Source organism: Apostichopus japonicus, chromosome 3 (genome assembly GCF_037975245.1).
Source record: "Apostichopus japonicus isolate 1M-3 chromosome 3, ASM3797524v1, whole genome shotgun sequence".
Classification (NCBI taxonomy): Eukaryota; Metazoa; Echinodermata; class Holothuroidea; order Aspidochirotida; family Stichopodidae; genus Apostichopus; species Apostichopus japonicus.
The window spans coordinates 17,110,805-17,124,335 of record NC_092563.1 but is presented as its reverse complement, the minus strand read 5'-3'; the positions used below and the strand labels follow the sequence as shown (position 1 = coordinate 17,124,335).

The 13,531-nt window shown below is 37.3% G+C and overlaps 1 protein-coding gene across 1 annotated transcript; it reads left to right on the top strand.

Annotated features, from left to right (window-relative positions):
- Positions 1–6,897: 6,897 nt before the first annotated feature.
- On the top strand, positions 6,898–11,614 carry LOC139965240 (uncharacterized). Its single transcript, XM_071967413.1, has 5 exons — positions 6,898–7,284; positions 7,984–8,102; positions 9,438–9,505; positions 10,525–10,985; positions 11,280–11,614. Exons 1-5 carry the CDS (start codon positions 7,146–7,148, stop codon positions 11,429–11,431), a joined length of 939 nt encoding a protein of 312 aa, XP_071823514.1. The 5' UTR covers positions 6,898–7,145; the 3' UTR covers positions 11,432–11,614.
- Positions 11,615–13,531: the final 1,917 nt, after the last annotated feature.

The window sequence follows — 13,531 nt, the reverse complement described above, 5'->3', positions numbered from 1 at the left end:
GAGGCAAAGATATAGTTCTCGTGATTCTCGTGGTCCTAGGACAGGTCGGAATGATAACAGGAGAAGGTTACCATATTTTAATCCTTCAATCACATGTCATTACTGTCATAATCGAGGTCATTTTGCAAAATATTGCCAAATTCGCCTTAGCCATGAAATAGAGGCTAATGTAAACAAAGTACCAACACAGAATTTTCAGTAGGGAGCACTTATGATTGCACTCATCATACAGTGACTCCAGACAAAGTACCAAGTAAAGGAAGATCGAAACGTAAAGCAAATAATATTTGGAAGAATAGTAATATTCCTAGTTCTAAATATACAGGGAACGACCGTAATGTGGATATTCAACTGGACACACGTAATTTTGTAAGAGGTACTTTACATGATGGTAAAGGAATTTCACTGTTGTTTGATAGTGGAGCGACACGCTCTATCATTTCTTCTTCTACAGTGCAAAATTCAAAGTATTTATCCTCTATACAACCAGTCTCAGTTGATGTAGTAAACCTAAAGTTGGGTAATGGTCAGTTTATTCATGCGTATAGCACGATAACATTTCAGGTCAAAATTCAAGGTCATGAATTTCAGCTTTCTGCTTTAATTGCTGCAAACCTGACAGGTATTGACTTAATATTAGGTAGTCAAACTCTGAAGGAATTGAATGGATCTTTGGACTTTACCACAAACTGTTTTAGAATTAAACAAGCCAAAGTTTTCCTTAGGCCTGTGCAGAGATTTGTTATTTACCCAGGTCAGCAAAGATACATTACTGTACAGGGACGTCTTCCACTTTATGCACGAAATGCAGATGTGGTTATTAAACCGTTTCCTCTAATATCTCGTATGTGTCCTTCACGAATGTTAGTGAAAATGCATAAAGGTAGAACAAAGATTCTACTAAGGAACATGGGTAACCAGAAATTTTGTCTGAATCCTTCTCGCACAGTGGCTCATTTAGATTTAGCAGATATCATTACGGTCACAGAAGACATACCTACTGATTCTCTAGATTTTCTCAATGTCATGAGAGACATCGAAAAACCGTCTCTTTTTCGAACCAATTCAGACTCCAAAGAGAATCGTGACGCAATTACACGATATAATTTACATCGTTATCCACATTTAACAGCCGATGATCCCCTGGTTTCCAAATCCGAACAGGAGATCATGAGAGAAAACATTAATTTGGAACAAAGTATTCTAGATGCTTCAGAAACAGAAAGCATTTATGAATTTCTAGACTCACATAGAGATGCATTTTCTCTTTATGGTGAATTATCTCACTGTCCAAATTATGAGGCTGATATTACTCTTACTAATGATGAGCCATTTTACATACGTCCCTATAGACTTTCAGATGAGGACAAAGTCATTGTCGCCAGTGAGCTTGACAAATTAGTGCGATTAGGAATCTTAGCAGTAGGACATCAGTCTTATACCTCACCGGTTTTCCTCATTCCAAAGAAGGGAACAAAAGACAAAAGGGTTGTCACAGATTTTCGCTACTTGAACAGTAGAATAAAACGTCTCAATCACCCATTTCCATTACTGAATGAGACTATCCGTACCATAGGGTACTCTGGAGCCAAAATTTTGGGTGTTCTCGATTTAAAGTCTGCATTCTTCTGTCTGCCACTTAGTGTTCATGCACAACAATATACAGGTATTGCTTCATTTCATGGAGGAAAGCATTATTATTATAAACGCTTACCACAGGGATTGAATTTATCTCCAGCAATCTTTCAGTCGAAAATTAATGATATTTTGGCAACGATCCCAAATTCAAATAAGTTCTGTATTGCTCATCATGACGATATTATTGTGTACAGTGCAGACAAACGATCGCACAAACAACACCTACAGGCAATTTTTAAGGTTTTAATGGACAACGGATTGAAAATCTCTCCGAAAAAGTGTAGCATTTTCCAAAATTCAGTCCGATATATGGGACATTTGCTCTCAATAACCCCAGAAGGTGAGGCTTGTATCCAACCTTTACATGACAGATGTGCAGCAATCAGGAACACACCGAAACCACACAATGTTAAGTCAGTAAGACGATTTGTAGGTGCAGTTAATTATGTGGCTTCATTTTTCCCAAATGTTCAAGCACTATTGAGACCATTACATCATTTGAGTCGTAAGAAAAAGGTATTTAAATGGACAGAGGAACATCAGTGTGCATTTCAAAGTATTAAAGAGTTGTTGTGTAATCCACCTATATTGCATATGCCACAGAAATATGGTCGTTTTGTATTATATAGCGACACATCACGAGTAGCAACAGGATCATACTTGACCCAAAGAGTTAATGGCAAAGAGAATATTATTGCATATTACTCTAAGATATTACCACCAGCATGTCAGAGGTATAGTGTAACTGAATTAGAAATGATGGGTCTATTTATTAATGTGACAGCATTCAAACATTTATTGCAAAATGTAGAATTTGAGGCATATGTTGATCACTCTGCCATTGTTGAATTGTTTAAGTCGAAGCAAGAACCAGCAACTTCACGCTTACGTAAACTTCTGTTCAAATTGTCAGAATATACATTTCAGGTTGGTTACAAAAAGGGTTCAGAATTGGTTTTGGCAGATTATTTGTCTAGAGCACCACAGGAATTTCACTCTGAAATAGATCAGGTTGCTCAAGAGGTCAATGCTTATGAGGATTTTTCAACTCTACCTAAGGAGACATTTAATCCAATCATGACAAGGTCAATGGCAAGGTCAATGGGAGTCAAAGTTCCAGATTTATTTCCGAATAAAGTCACTAAGGAGTCTAAGCAGGATTCCCCAGCCAAAGAATCAACAAATAGAGTTGAAAGGACATCCGTTCCTAAGGCAACACATTCTAATGAGCATGTTACACAGAGACCACAATCTGAGTCACAAAAGAGGACTACACCAGTTGTTTTTAATGATAAGAGAGAAACATATATTCAAAGGCCTACTATTTCTATGCCGAGTGAAAATAGACATACATATAGTCCTGACATTTTAGTTGTGCCAAATTTTACAAGTGTTTCTCAACCTTCAGAGCCAAGATTAGTGGATCAGAGTAGACATAGGGTGCAAGAGGTAGTCAGAGAACCACCACCAGAATTATTTGTTCAGCCGAAGCCAGTCATAACAAACATTGATCATTTGGTTACAGGGCACATTCCAAAACAAAAGGAATTGAATAAGGTCATGAAGGCAATTCAAGGAAAGCTGATCAAAAACTATGATCTGCCATTTGATGTAAAGGAGTTGCAAATTCAACAACAAACTTGTCCTTACTACAAACCAATTTATGATTTTCTTGCACACGACATTATTCCAAGTAATGTTAAGCATGCTAGAACTGTTCGTTCTCAAGCAGAGGATTATTTGTTATGTAATAGTTTGTTATTCAGGATATTTTTGCATGAGACTAATGATGCTAAGATGACTCTTCAGTTAGTCGTACCTGAGACTATGGTAGAACAAATAATATCTCGATATCATGATGACTTGTTAAGTAATCATCAGGGTGTAATGCGTACATATTTGACCATTAGACAACATTTCTATCTGCGCAATATGTTTCAACGCATCAGTAATTATATTCAGGCATGTCTCCGTTGTCAAGAATTCCGTAAGAAACCGGACAAATTGAGACAATATCATGCTCGCATTCCTGATTCTTATCGTCCTTTTGACAGACTTAGTCTGGATTTCAAGACTATGCCCACAACGGCTACAGGATTTAAACATTTGATGGTTGTTTGTGATGAGATCACTAGATTTGTTGTATGTGTTTCTCTTAAGACTCTTGATGCTGAAACGATATGTGAAGCATTATTGCAGAGGGTAGTCACAACTTTTGGCCCACCGTCTTGTATCATAAGTGATGCGGCAGCTTCTCTTACAGGAAAATTAGTGGAGCTCTTAAGTAAGGCTTTAGGCATTGAACAAAAGTTCATCAGTGTAAGCAATCATGGAAGCTTACAGGTTGAAAGACACATTCAGACTCTTTCAAATTTCCTCAAAGTGAACTTAAATCAGTTTGGTACGGATTGGGTACGATTTGTCCCAACATCAGCCTATGCATATAACACATTTTCCTCTCCTCAGTTAGGTAGCTATAGCCCATTTGAACTTGCATTTGGACGTAAGCCGCCAAATCTTACAAATTTATCATTCAATCCCATGGCAGGATTATCACAATCTCATGGAGAATATGCTGCATTGTTAAAGAAACGATTTGATCATTTGTCAAGGGTAATGTTGGTCTTACAAAAGAAGCAACAAGATGCTCAAAATGTTAAGATAAGTGCAAAACTGGACAAGGGTGCAATTTATTCAACGGGTCAATTAGTGTATCTGTATAAGCCAACGTCTTCCTCCTTGACTGCGAACTCTCGCAAAATTGCTGCAGAATGGTGTGGACCACTAGTGATCCATCAAGTTTTGGATAGGACTCATTATTTGTTGGCCACTCTCAAAGGAGAAATTCTTAGTGATGTATTCAATTATAACAGGCTTAAACCATGTTTTGTAAGAGCATCTTTTGAGACTAAGAATATCACCAACATTCAGAAATTGCGAAAGGTCTTGAAAACAAAGGGTTCATCAAGTGAAAAGGTTGCTCGAATGAGAAATGTTTTGAGTAGTAACACTTCGAATGCAGAAAATGTTAATGTCATGCAAGATGCACATATTGAGTTTCATGATGAGTTTGGTAACATTTTGCCAGGGGTAACTTCAGATCATGTCATGTGTCTTATGAGCACTAAGCCAATGAATGTTGCATCCTTTTTAGAGAATAGAGCACATAATGAAGGATTAGCAATTCCATATCCTTCCATGAAAGATAGCATATTAAGGCAAAAGAAAGTTTTTGCAAATGCTCCACAAGGAGACATGAAAGTCCAACGTGCTCGATACAAATTGGGTGAATTACAGGTTCTGGTCACCTATCAGACACCATGTTTTCCAACAGGCTTTAAGAGTCATGATTTTTGGTGGAATGTAGGAAAATATTCCAACACAGGGGAAATAATGAATTTTCTCCATGAAAAGGGATTGAACATTACAGGCAATCCAGGCAGGATGTTGCAAACATTATATGGTTAATGTGTATAACTGCATTTTGCTTTAAGTTCAGATGAACAGGTGTTTTACCCACAATTGTATGAATGGAATGCGTCATTGCATTTACCTGCATACCTATTAAGTGGAAGTCATTGTACTGTATGGTGTAACAATATAAGCTTTATTGTTAAAACCACCACCAAGTGACCTAGTTTCATCTTTTATAACAAATGTGTAATGAGTATACCTTTTTTCTCCTTATGAATTCGTTCAAACGTTTACCCGGCAATTAGAACATATCCGGAATATTAGCAACATGGGTTTTCATATATTGAGAAATATTTTAGGGATATTTACATTGCATCATTTATGTTATATATTGAAGGCTATTTAGAGACAGCATTGGTGATTTGCAACTTTTGCTTACAGCAACAGTTATCGAAGCAAATGAGAGTATAGATCTTTTGAGGAAGTTATGTATATATTTTCTTTTCCTCAAATATTCATGAAAAAGTAAATTTCATCATGAAGTTTAAAAGACAAGATGTTAAGTATTATGTTAATTTGAAGAAAGATTTGTTGATGTCATAGTCTATGGGGTCTCTTTTATGGTATCGAATATCTAGTACTTTGGTACTTTACTAGAATTATTTCGGAGTGCATACCTAGGGTCACTATGCTATCGAGTCACATTTTGTTGATATTCTTGAAGTGAATGTATATGATTCACAAGGTTTCAAAGCAGTTTTGAAACTATGCCTTCATTAAAGAGGAGGTTTTTTTAAGTGAGTTTGTAATATTTTAAGGTTCTTTTTCTAATGTACGAATTTTTCATGGAACGCCAAGCTGTTCTGTTCAGTTAAAAGATAACTAAGTCAAGTTTTCTCTGATCTCTCCCCAATTCACGGCATGATTTCACTTTTGATATAAATGTATTATTGATGTATGAAATGTGCATAAATGTATTTTGTTAGAGATACTGCATATTTTGCTGTGTCATGTAACTTTAAGATATCTTAATGATATTTTTTTTTGGATTACATCATATGATGTCATCAATGTTGAAGAGGTACACTTCAATTTCATGGAGATAGGGTCAATGTATATACCATATGATCATTTTTAATAATTCGTAACCTAGATGTTAACCTTTGAGATATATGAAGACCATTTATTGAAGTCAATGAATATTAATGAATGTGCTCGCACTACCTTCTTGAGATAATGATAAGTTAAAGCAGTATGATGTTAAAATTTTGGAGTATCCAAAAATTTTAAAAGATTGAGGGGGATGTTATGAAATAGTAATACCATCTCTTTGATGTTACCGAAACACTCCATCGAGACACCTTATGGGCCTCTTATGTATTTATCTAGGTCATGGATTCAGTTTTCCCACGAGAAGTTTTTAACTATCTTATTGAATCTTGGTACAGGGCCTTTTCCCAAAATAGATTCCATTATGTCTGTGGAACATTCGAGAAGGTTTTCTCACGTGGTATGGAAGTTTCCATAGAAAGGGGATGGACTTCCAAACTCCCAACCAATCAGGGCAGATCAGTGCCAGCACAATTATTTTTATATCGTTAAGTTAATACTGGATGGTCAGGTTATTGGCTGCCTCCTGATTGTGCGCAGAGGGATTTTGTAGAAGTATGGTATATAAGAAAAAGGAGGCCGAAAGTTTATCACTTGATCAGCAAATTTATCACTCCGTCAGCGCTCCGTGATCAGTTCGTTGCTTCGTCACCATTTCATCACTCTTTCTAATTGTTTAATTGACGGAGTCAAGTCAAGTCAAATCATTGTAATTTAGTTTTATTTGTAAAGAGAATCGACAGAGAAGAAATTATACCGAATCATCAAATCAAATCCTATCTCGTCAAATTGTTTTTTTGTGTGAAGTCATTGTTTTCTTCCGTTCGAGACATCTCCTGAAGAAGCGTAAATACGGCATCAAGACATCCCAGTACCTTTCTATCGCGAGTCCCGATATAGTTTTACTATCGGAGGAGCCGGGCTCGACACAATATTACAGTACAGAGAGTATTTTTGCTGCGACTACTGCCGAGCCAGAGCAAATGAATTTTCGAGATGGACTGAGGTTGTTTGTAGAAGTCCCTGGCATAGTCTTCTTCTTAGCTGTATTAATTACATTTATTCTTTTATCGATAGCATTAGCTCTGATGATACACCTTTACGGCTTCCATATTTATCTATGTAAGTACAAACTACATATGTGGTAAATCATTCCAATATCAACAACTAACTGTACTGCCTTTGTAAAATATGCATCAATTTCTCTAAAAGACTCTAGACATAATATGTAATTACTCCAGTCATATTTATCTACGTAAGTTCAAACTACATATGTGGTAAATCATTCCAATATCAACAACTTCCTCTACTGCCTTTGTAAAATACGCATCAATTTCTCTAAGACTCTAGACATTATATGTAATAACTCCAGTCATAGTTTATCTATGTAAGTGCAAACTACATATGTGTAAAATCATTCCAATATCAACAACTTACTGTACTGCCTTTGTAAAATACACATCAATTTGTCTAAAGTAGACATAATATGTAATTACTCCTGTCATATGTATCTATGTAAGTAAAAACCACATATGTGTAAAATCATTCCAATATCAAAAAATAACTGTACTGCCTTTGTAAAATATGCATCAATTTCGCAGACTGACTCTAGACATAAATTTTTAATTACTCTCCTAAGATTTCCAGTCATATTATAGACGGTTTCGGTATCGATAACCGTGTCACCATGAACAGTAGTACTGTCTCCAGATGTAACAATACTGGCAGCATCATGTTGACATATTCTTGAGAGGAAACATATAACATAGCTTGAAATCTTCCACTCCCAATAACATGTCTTTTCTTCCCGCTTCTCTACAGTGTGCAATGGTATGGGCACGTATGACTACATTGTTAAAAGACGAGAGGAGGAAACTCGATTAGAATTAGAAGAGGTTGAAAATAATAGGGAAGTGAAGAACAAAAGTGGTTGCTGTCAGGTAAATACTACTGATCTGGAAAGTTTGATTGACCAGATATTAACCAGAGACGAGTTGGTTAAGGTGCGAAGGTTATGAGCTCCTGAAATCACCAGGGAGGATTGGTTTTAGCACAGGTCTATGCACCGTACTGATTACGTTACATATTTTAGGACCAAGAAAGAAAGGAGAGTGACTTAATCGACCTTCTAGAACTGTAGTTGTAGAAGATGACAAGCTGTATAGGTTACCGCTTTTTAGCGATCACCCCTATGGTGACCTTTGATACGGTCACCATAGTAGCGTGTCTTTGTCTGGTGAAAGGTTGTAGGTTTTAAGACTTTGAGGTTGGTTATCTGTTCATTACATTGGGTATTTGGGTTGTTCTTGTTGTTTACCTGTGTTTGTATGTGTTGGAAGGTTCTGGACAAGATAAGGCACATTAAACAAGTTATTCATATTTCATTTTGTTTTATGTTATGTTTTCAGCTTGTCCATTCTCTTGCAACGTAGGTTTCTCACAAACTTTTTCTACGGTCAAACAAATTTCGAAAATAATATCCGAATAATCCAGGGGATAATAATTAGTGTTCGCACTTTGTGCATCAGTTGAGGCGGGTCTGAGTTTTGTCTCCTTTAAAGACACTGAGAGTTCACTAATGTCTCCACACCGTTATCTATGGCAATGTGACCATTGTGCATTGCATTTGGCTAGATCCAATACCAGATTTAATTATTACCCGTACATCCATGGTTTATTGTACTTAATATGCCGATTGTTCCTTTTTCTGTCTAATTTTTGTACTTCATCTGTTTGGTTTTGCTCTGGATTGGCTTTCTTACTTCAGGAGGAGGGTGCAGTGTGGGGGTGGTGATGAGAAAAAACAATTGACTTGCAATATCCTGGGAAGGTTGTTGTTAGAATAAGGGAAATGTCTTCAAAATACACAATTAAAAGGCTTCGTAGGGCCAGCAGAATAAGGTATATTGGTAAGACAATCATGTATTGGTAAGACAATCTATGTCCTGGGAAGGTTGTTGTCAGAATAAGGGACATGTCTTCAAATTACACAATTAAAAGGCTTCGTAGGGCCAGCAGAATAAGGTCTATTGGTAAGACAATCATGTATTGGTAAGACAATCAATGTCCTGGGAAGGTTGTTGTCAGAATAAGGGACATGTCTTCAAATTACACAATTGAAAGGCTTTGTAAGGCCAGCAGGGAAGGTATATTGGTAAGACAATCAAGAGAATAAAGAAAAGTCATAACTTGGACATCTCTGTTTATGAAATAAACAATTTAAATATAATAGTATTAACAATCTTGTCAACTTTTGTTCCCCTTTTCTTTTGCAGAGTAATAAGGTAGCTCCAACTAATGAAAGCATGGAATCTCTGGACAATGATAATGACATCAGCCAAAAGTAGGTTGACAGTTTATTTGTGGAGATAATTGTGTCTGAAAGTCAATCTCTCTCTCTCCCCCTCTCTGCAATAATTTTTACCTTTAATGATGCATTATATGAATCAACAGACATCCAACGAGATACTGTATTTCTATGGTGGCTGAAGTTTATTTGCTTAACATGATTGCTGGAAAAAAAAATTCTGCATCTTTGTGTGAAAATGGGATCCTCATAGCATTTTGTGTTACAAAGATATGACAGTTTTCAAAGTTGATGATATTTTTTGTGAATGCATCGAGCAGATTGTGCTTGTATGATATATATCATCCCTGGCAATCGATTTGAAAATAACATTTGCGTTTCTTTACAATATTTGTAACATTTATGCATAGAGGACAATGATGTTTCTCAACAAGTTGCATTTTGGTGAAATTCTAAAGTACATTGATCTGCCAAGCAAACAATTTAAATGTGTTACATTTCAGTGATAAATCACCAAGAACAGTGCAATAGGAAAGTAAAAGCTATTGAAAAACATTTGTCATAATGAAATAACAAATCCAATATGTGATCAACTTTCCTGGAGTAAGGCAGGGCTTAGCCAGTCAAAGATAGATTTAAGACATTCAGTCAATTAAATCTTGAGTGAGGAACCAGATATTGAGATGGCGTTTCCGACTAGCACTGTGGAATATTTTCCTCTCTTTAGATAAGTGTTACCATTGCCACCCAACATCTATAGAGTGTTGTCATAACATATTTGAACAAAAATTATATGCAAATTGCAGCTTCAAGGAGCATCTTGAATTGATTTTAGATCTGTGCAATTGAAAGGAAAGGGAAAGGTTTAAATTGATTAAAGTCTAACGTTTCCATAAATAATCATCATGTTTGTTGAATCATGAGGCTTCTGTAATTATGACTTGGCTATAGCAATTTGAGGTTAATCTCTGCAATTGTCTACAGGAGCCATATCAAATAACTTGACAATTTTTTAAAGTTTTGAATCTATTTAATTTTTTACAAATTTGTTTCAGAGAGGTGTCATCAAGCCTGGTTCCGATCAAGGACGACGCTAGCTATAACAATCAAACTTTCTCGAGATACGAAATGGAAGAAACCAACCTGAAAACAGAGAGTGCACCAACCCCACCACAGCAACCACCATCTCCAACAATTGAAACAGAAAAAAAGATGTCACCGACATCGAAAAGGGAATACAGTTGTCAGGACGATGAAACTCCTAGAAAGAAACCCAAACGGAAAAAGCGCAAGAGGCGACAGGACCGCCATTTACCTCCGATCCGCACGGTGCCGCCATTGTTCACCGCCGAAGATATGGTGTCCTTGGACCGTTCGTTCAACAGCACCACGGGTAAATCCATCGATTTGGGGCACGGCCAGCCTGAGACATTTCTAGAGCAGCATATCGTGCGACGGTACAGTCTAACCAACAGCAATCTCCCCGCACTAAATGTTGAACCTTACCACATTACAGGTAAATAACATTTAATGATCCCTTGATCTGTAGAGTTTTATATCAAGATTAATTATACATTGTTGATGCACACCTACTTTAATACTTAACTGGGTGTCAGCCTCATTATTAACCCTCCCCCCCACCCCTTCATCCCTACCCCTCTCTCCATCAATCGTCTATAGTTTCCTGCTCAATTGATTGAATACGGTTGGTCGATATTTTGCTCTATGGCCCATAGAGCACCAAGAAGCACCAAGAAGCACCATAGAAGCACCAAGAGTCTTAACGTTGATTTTTTCTCTTTAACAACAGGGACTTTAATTCAAAGTAGCCAGCCTGCTGCGAGATTGTCGAGCATCCCAGTGATAGACGAATCACCACCGAACGACGCAGCCGCCGTATATCACTCCTCCTCTGCCGAGTCCCTTCAAGAAATGCAAATCTTCACCGGTGATCACAGATAAGGAGGGGCCAAAAATTGTTTGACCAGCAACAGCATCGCAGCTTGAGTAAAGAAGGCCATCCGTCCAGTGACTGACCAAGCAGAAGATTTTATTGAGCGGCATAAGATATCAGTTGTTAACGATTTATCAAATGTGAGTCATTTAAAAACAAAGTCAAACATAATAAAAATCAAGTATTTCATACAGGAGTATTCAAGTGGTTCTTTCACCCTATGATGCTTGAGCAGGGGTAAATCCAGCTGGGGTGGGGGTGAGGGCTCAGCCACCCTTCTGGCAGACAGAATATTACCAGCAAACCTTGTATAGAACCCTGCCATGGATGACATATCATCTTAGCCTTACCCTCCCCCCCACCCCCCTCCAAATGGTTGAGTGTTAGGGGAATTCCTCTGGAATAGTGAGAGTGTGTTTTATCTTCCATTTATGTCTTTTTTATTCAGTATATATATATCTTTATGTAAAATCTTATCAGTGCAATGTTCCTTTCCTTTAGGATATTTAGATGCAATAGTCGTTTAGTTGATCAAAGGCTTTTAAAGAACAAAATAACTCTATAATAATGAAAACACACCAAACAATCTGTGTGTTGTCACAGAATTGTAAGTGAACTTAATCTATTACTTTACTTATATCGTTTGTTTGTTGCATCGATATCGTAACTGATAACCAATCTGCACATCCAGTTATTTATGACAAGATTGAATGCTGCCAACTAGGCTATATACTGAGTTAGAATAATGACTAATTTGAAAAATTTGAATTAAGAGCCATAGTTAGGAAAATCAACCCATCAAGTACGGCGAAGGATAGACTGTAAGAGCTGCACGGAACCATCCGCAGACTGGTGTAGCTAGACAGGACGTTATGCACACTATTAGACAACACAGAGCCTTCTGCAGACTGTATGCAGACTATCCAAAGATACACAGGACTTTGTGCAGACTAATTGATGTACACAGAACCTTATGCAGACTGTTAGAGCTACACAGAGCCATATACAGACTGTGAGAGCTACATGAACTTTATGCAGACTATCACAGATACACAGGACTTTGTGCAGACAAATAGTTGTCAACAGAACCTTATGCAGACTGCTAGAGCTACCTGGAACCTTATGCACACTGTCAGAGCCATATTAACCTTATGCAGACTGCTAGAGCTACATGGAACCTTATGCAGACTTAGCTACATGTACCGTATGCAGACTATTATAGCTAAACCGTACCGTATGCAGACTATGAGAGCTACATGAACCTTATGCAGACTGTCAGAGCCATATTAACCTTATGCAGACTATTCGAGCTACATGAACCTTATGCAGACTGTCAGAGCCGTATTAACCTTATGCAGACTGCTAGAGCTACATGGAACCTTATGCAGACTGAGCTACATGTACCGTATGCAGACTATTAAAGCTACACATATACAGAGTCATATAGACACATATACAGAGTCATATACAGAGTCATATGTGGAGTGTTAGCTCAGTGGTTAACGCCGGTGCCTTCCAATCATAAGGTCCCCGGTTCAAGTCACTCCCAAGATTAATAATCATGGACGTTAAATATGAATGTAAGAGACTGACTTCGGTCAACTTGCGGCTTTGATAAGCCAATGAGGCTTCTTAGCAAGTTCCTGCTTGCAGGAGGATCAAAAATACATATACAGAGTCATATACAGACTATGAGAGCTACATGGAACCTTATGCAGACTGTGAGAACTACATGAACAGAAGCTCCACTGTGATTTTACCCTGATCGTTTTCAGTTACTTGTGACTCAATGAAAACGAGATTGGAATCTTGGTAGTTTAAGGTTATAATAAGAATATGGAAATTTCTTTTCATATATCGTGTAGCAGTAACATTTCCTACTATGCACATATTTAAGCATGTTACAAACTCCTTCTGTTTCATATCTTTATCTTAACTGATGTTGTTTTTGCAATTCAGTAAATCATGGCATTGTTCTCTGCCGAACTGTGTAAGTTTATTGTTTCAAGACAGGTTGGTTGAAAGAGGGGTTGGAGGATAGCATGTAGCTACTCTCTTCTGAAGCAGCCAGTGGATTAGACAGTTCTGCAGCAACTTTTCTAAGGTCT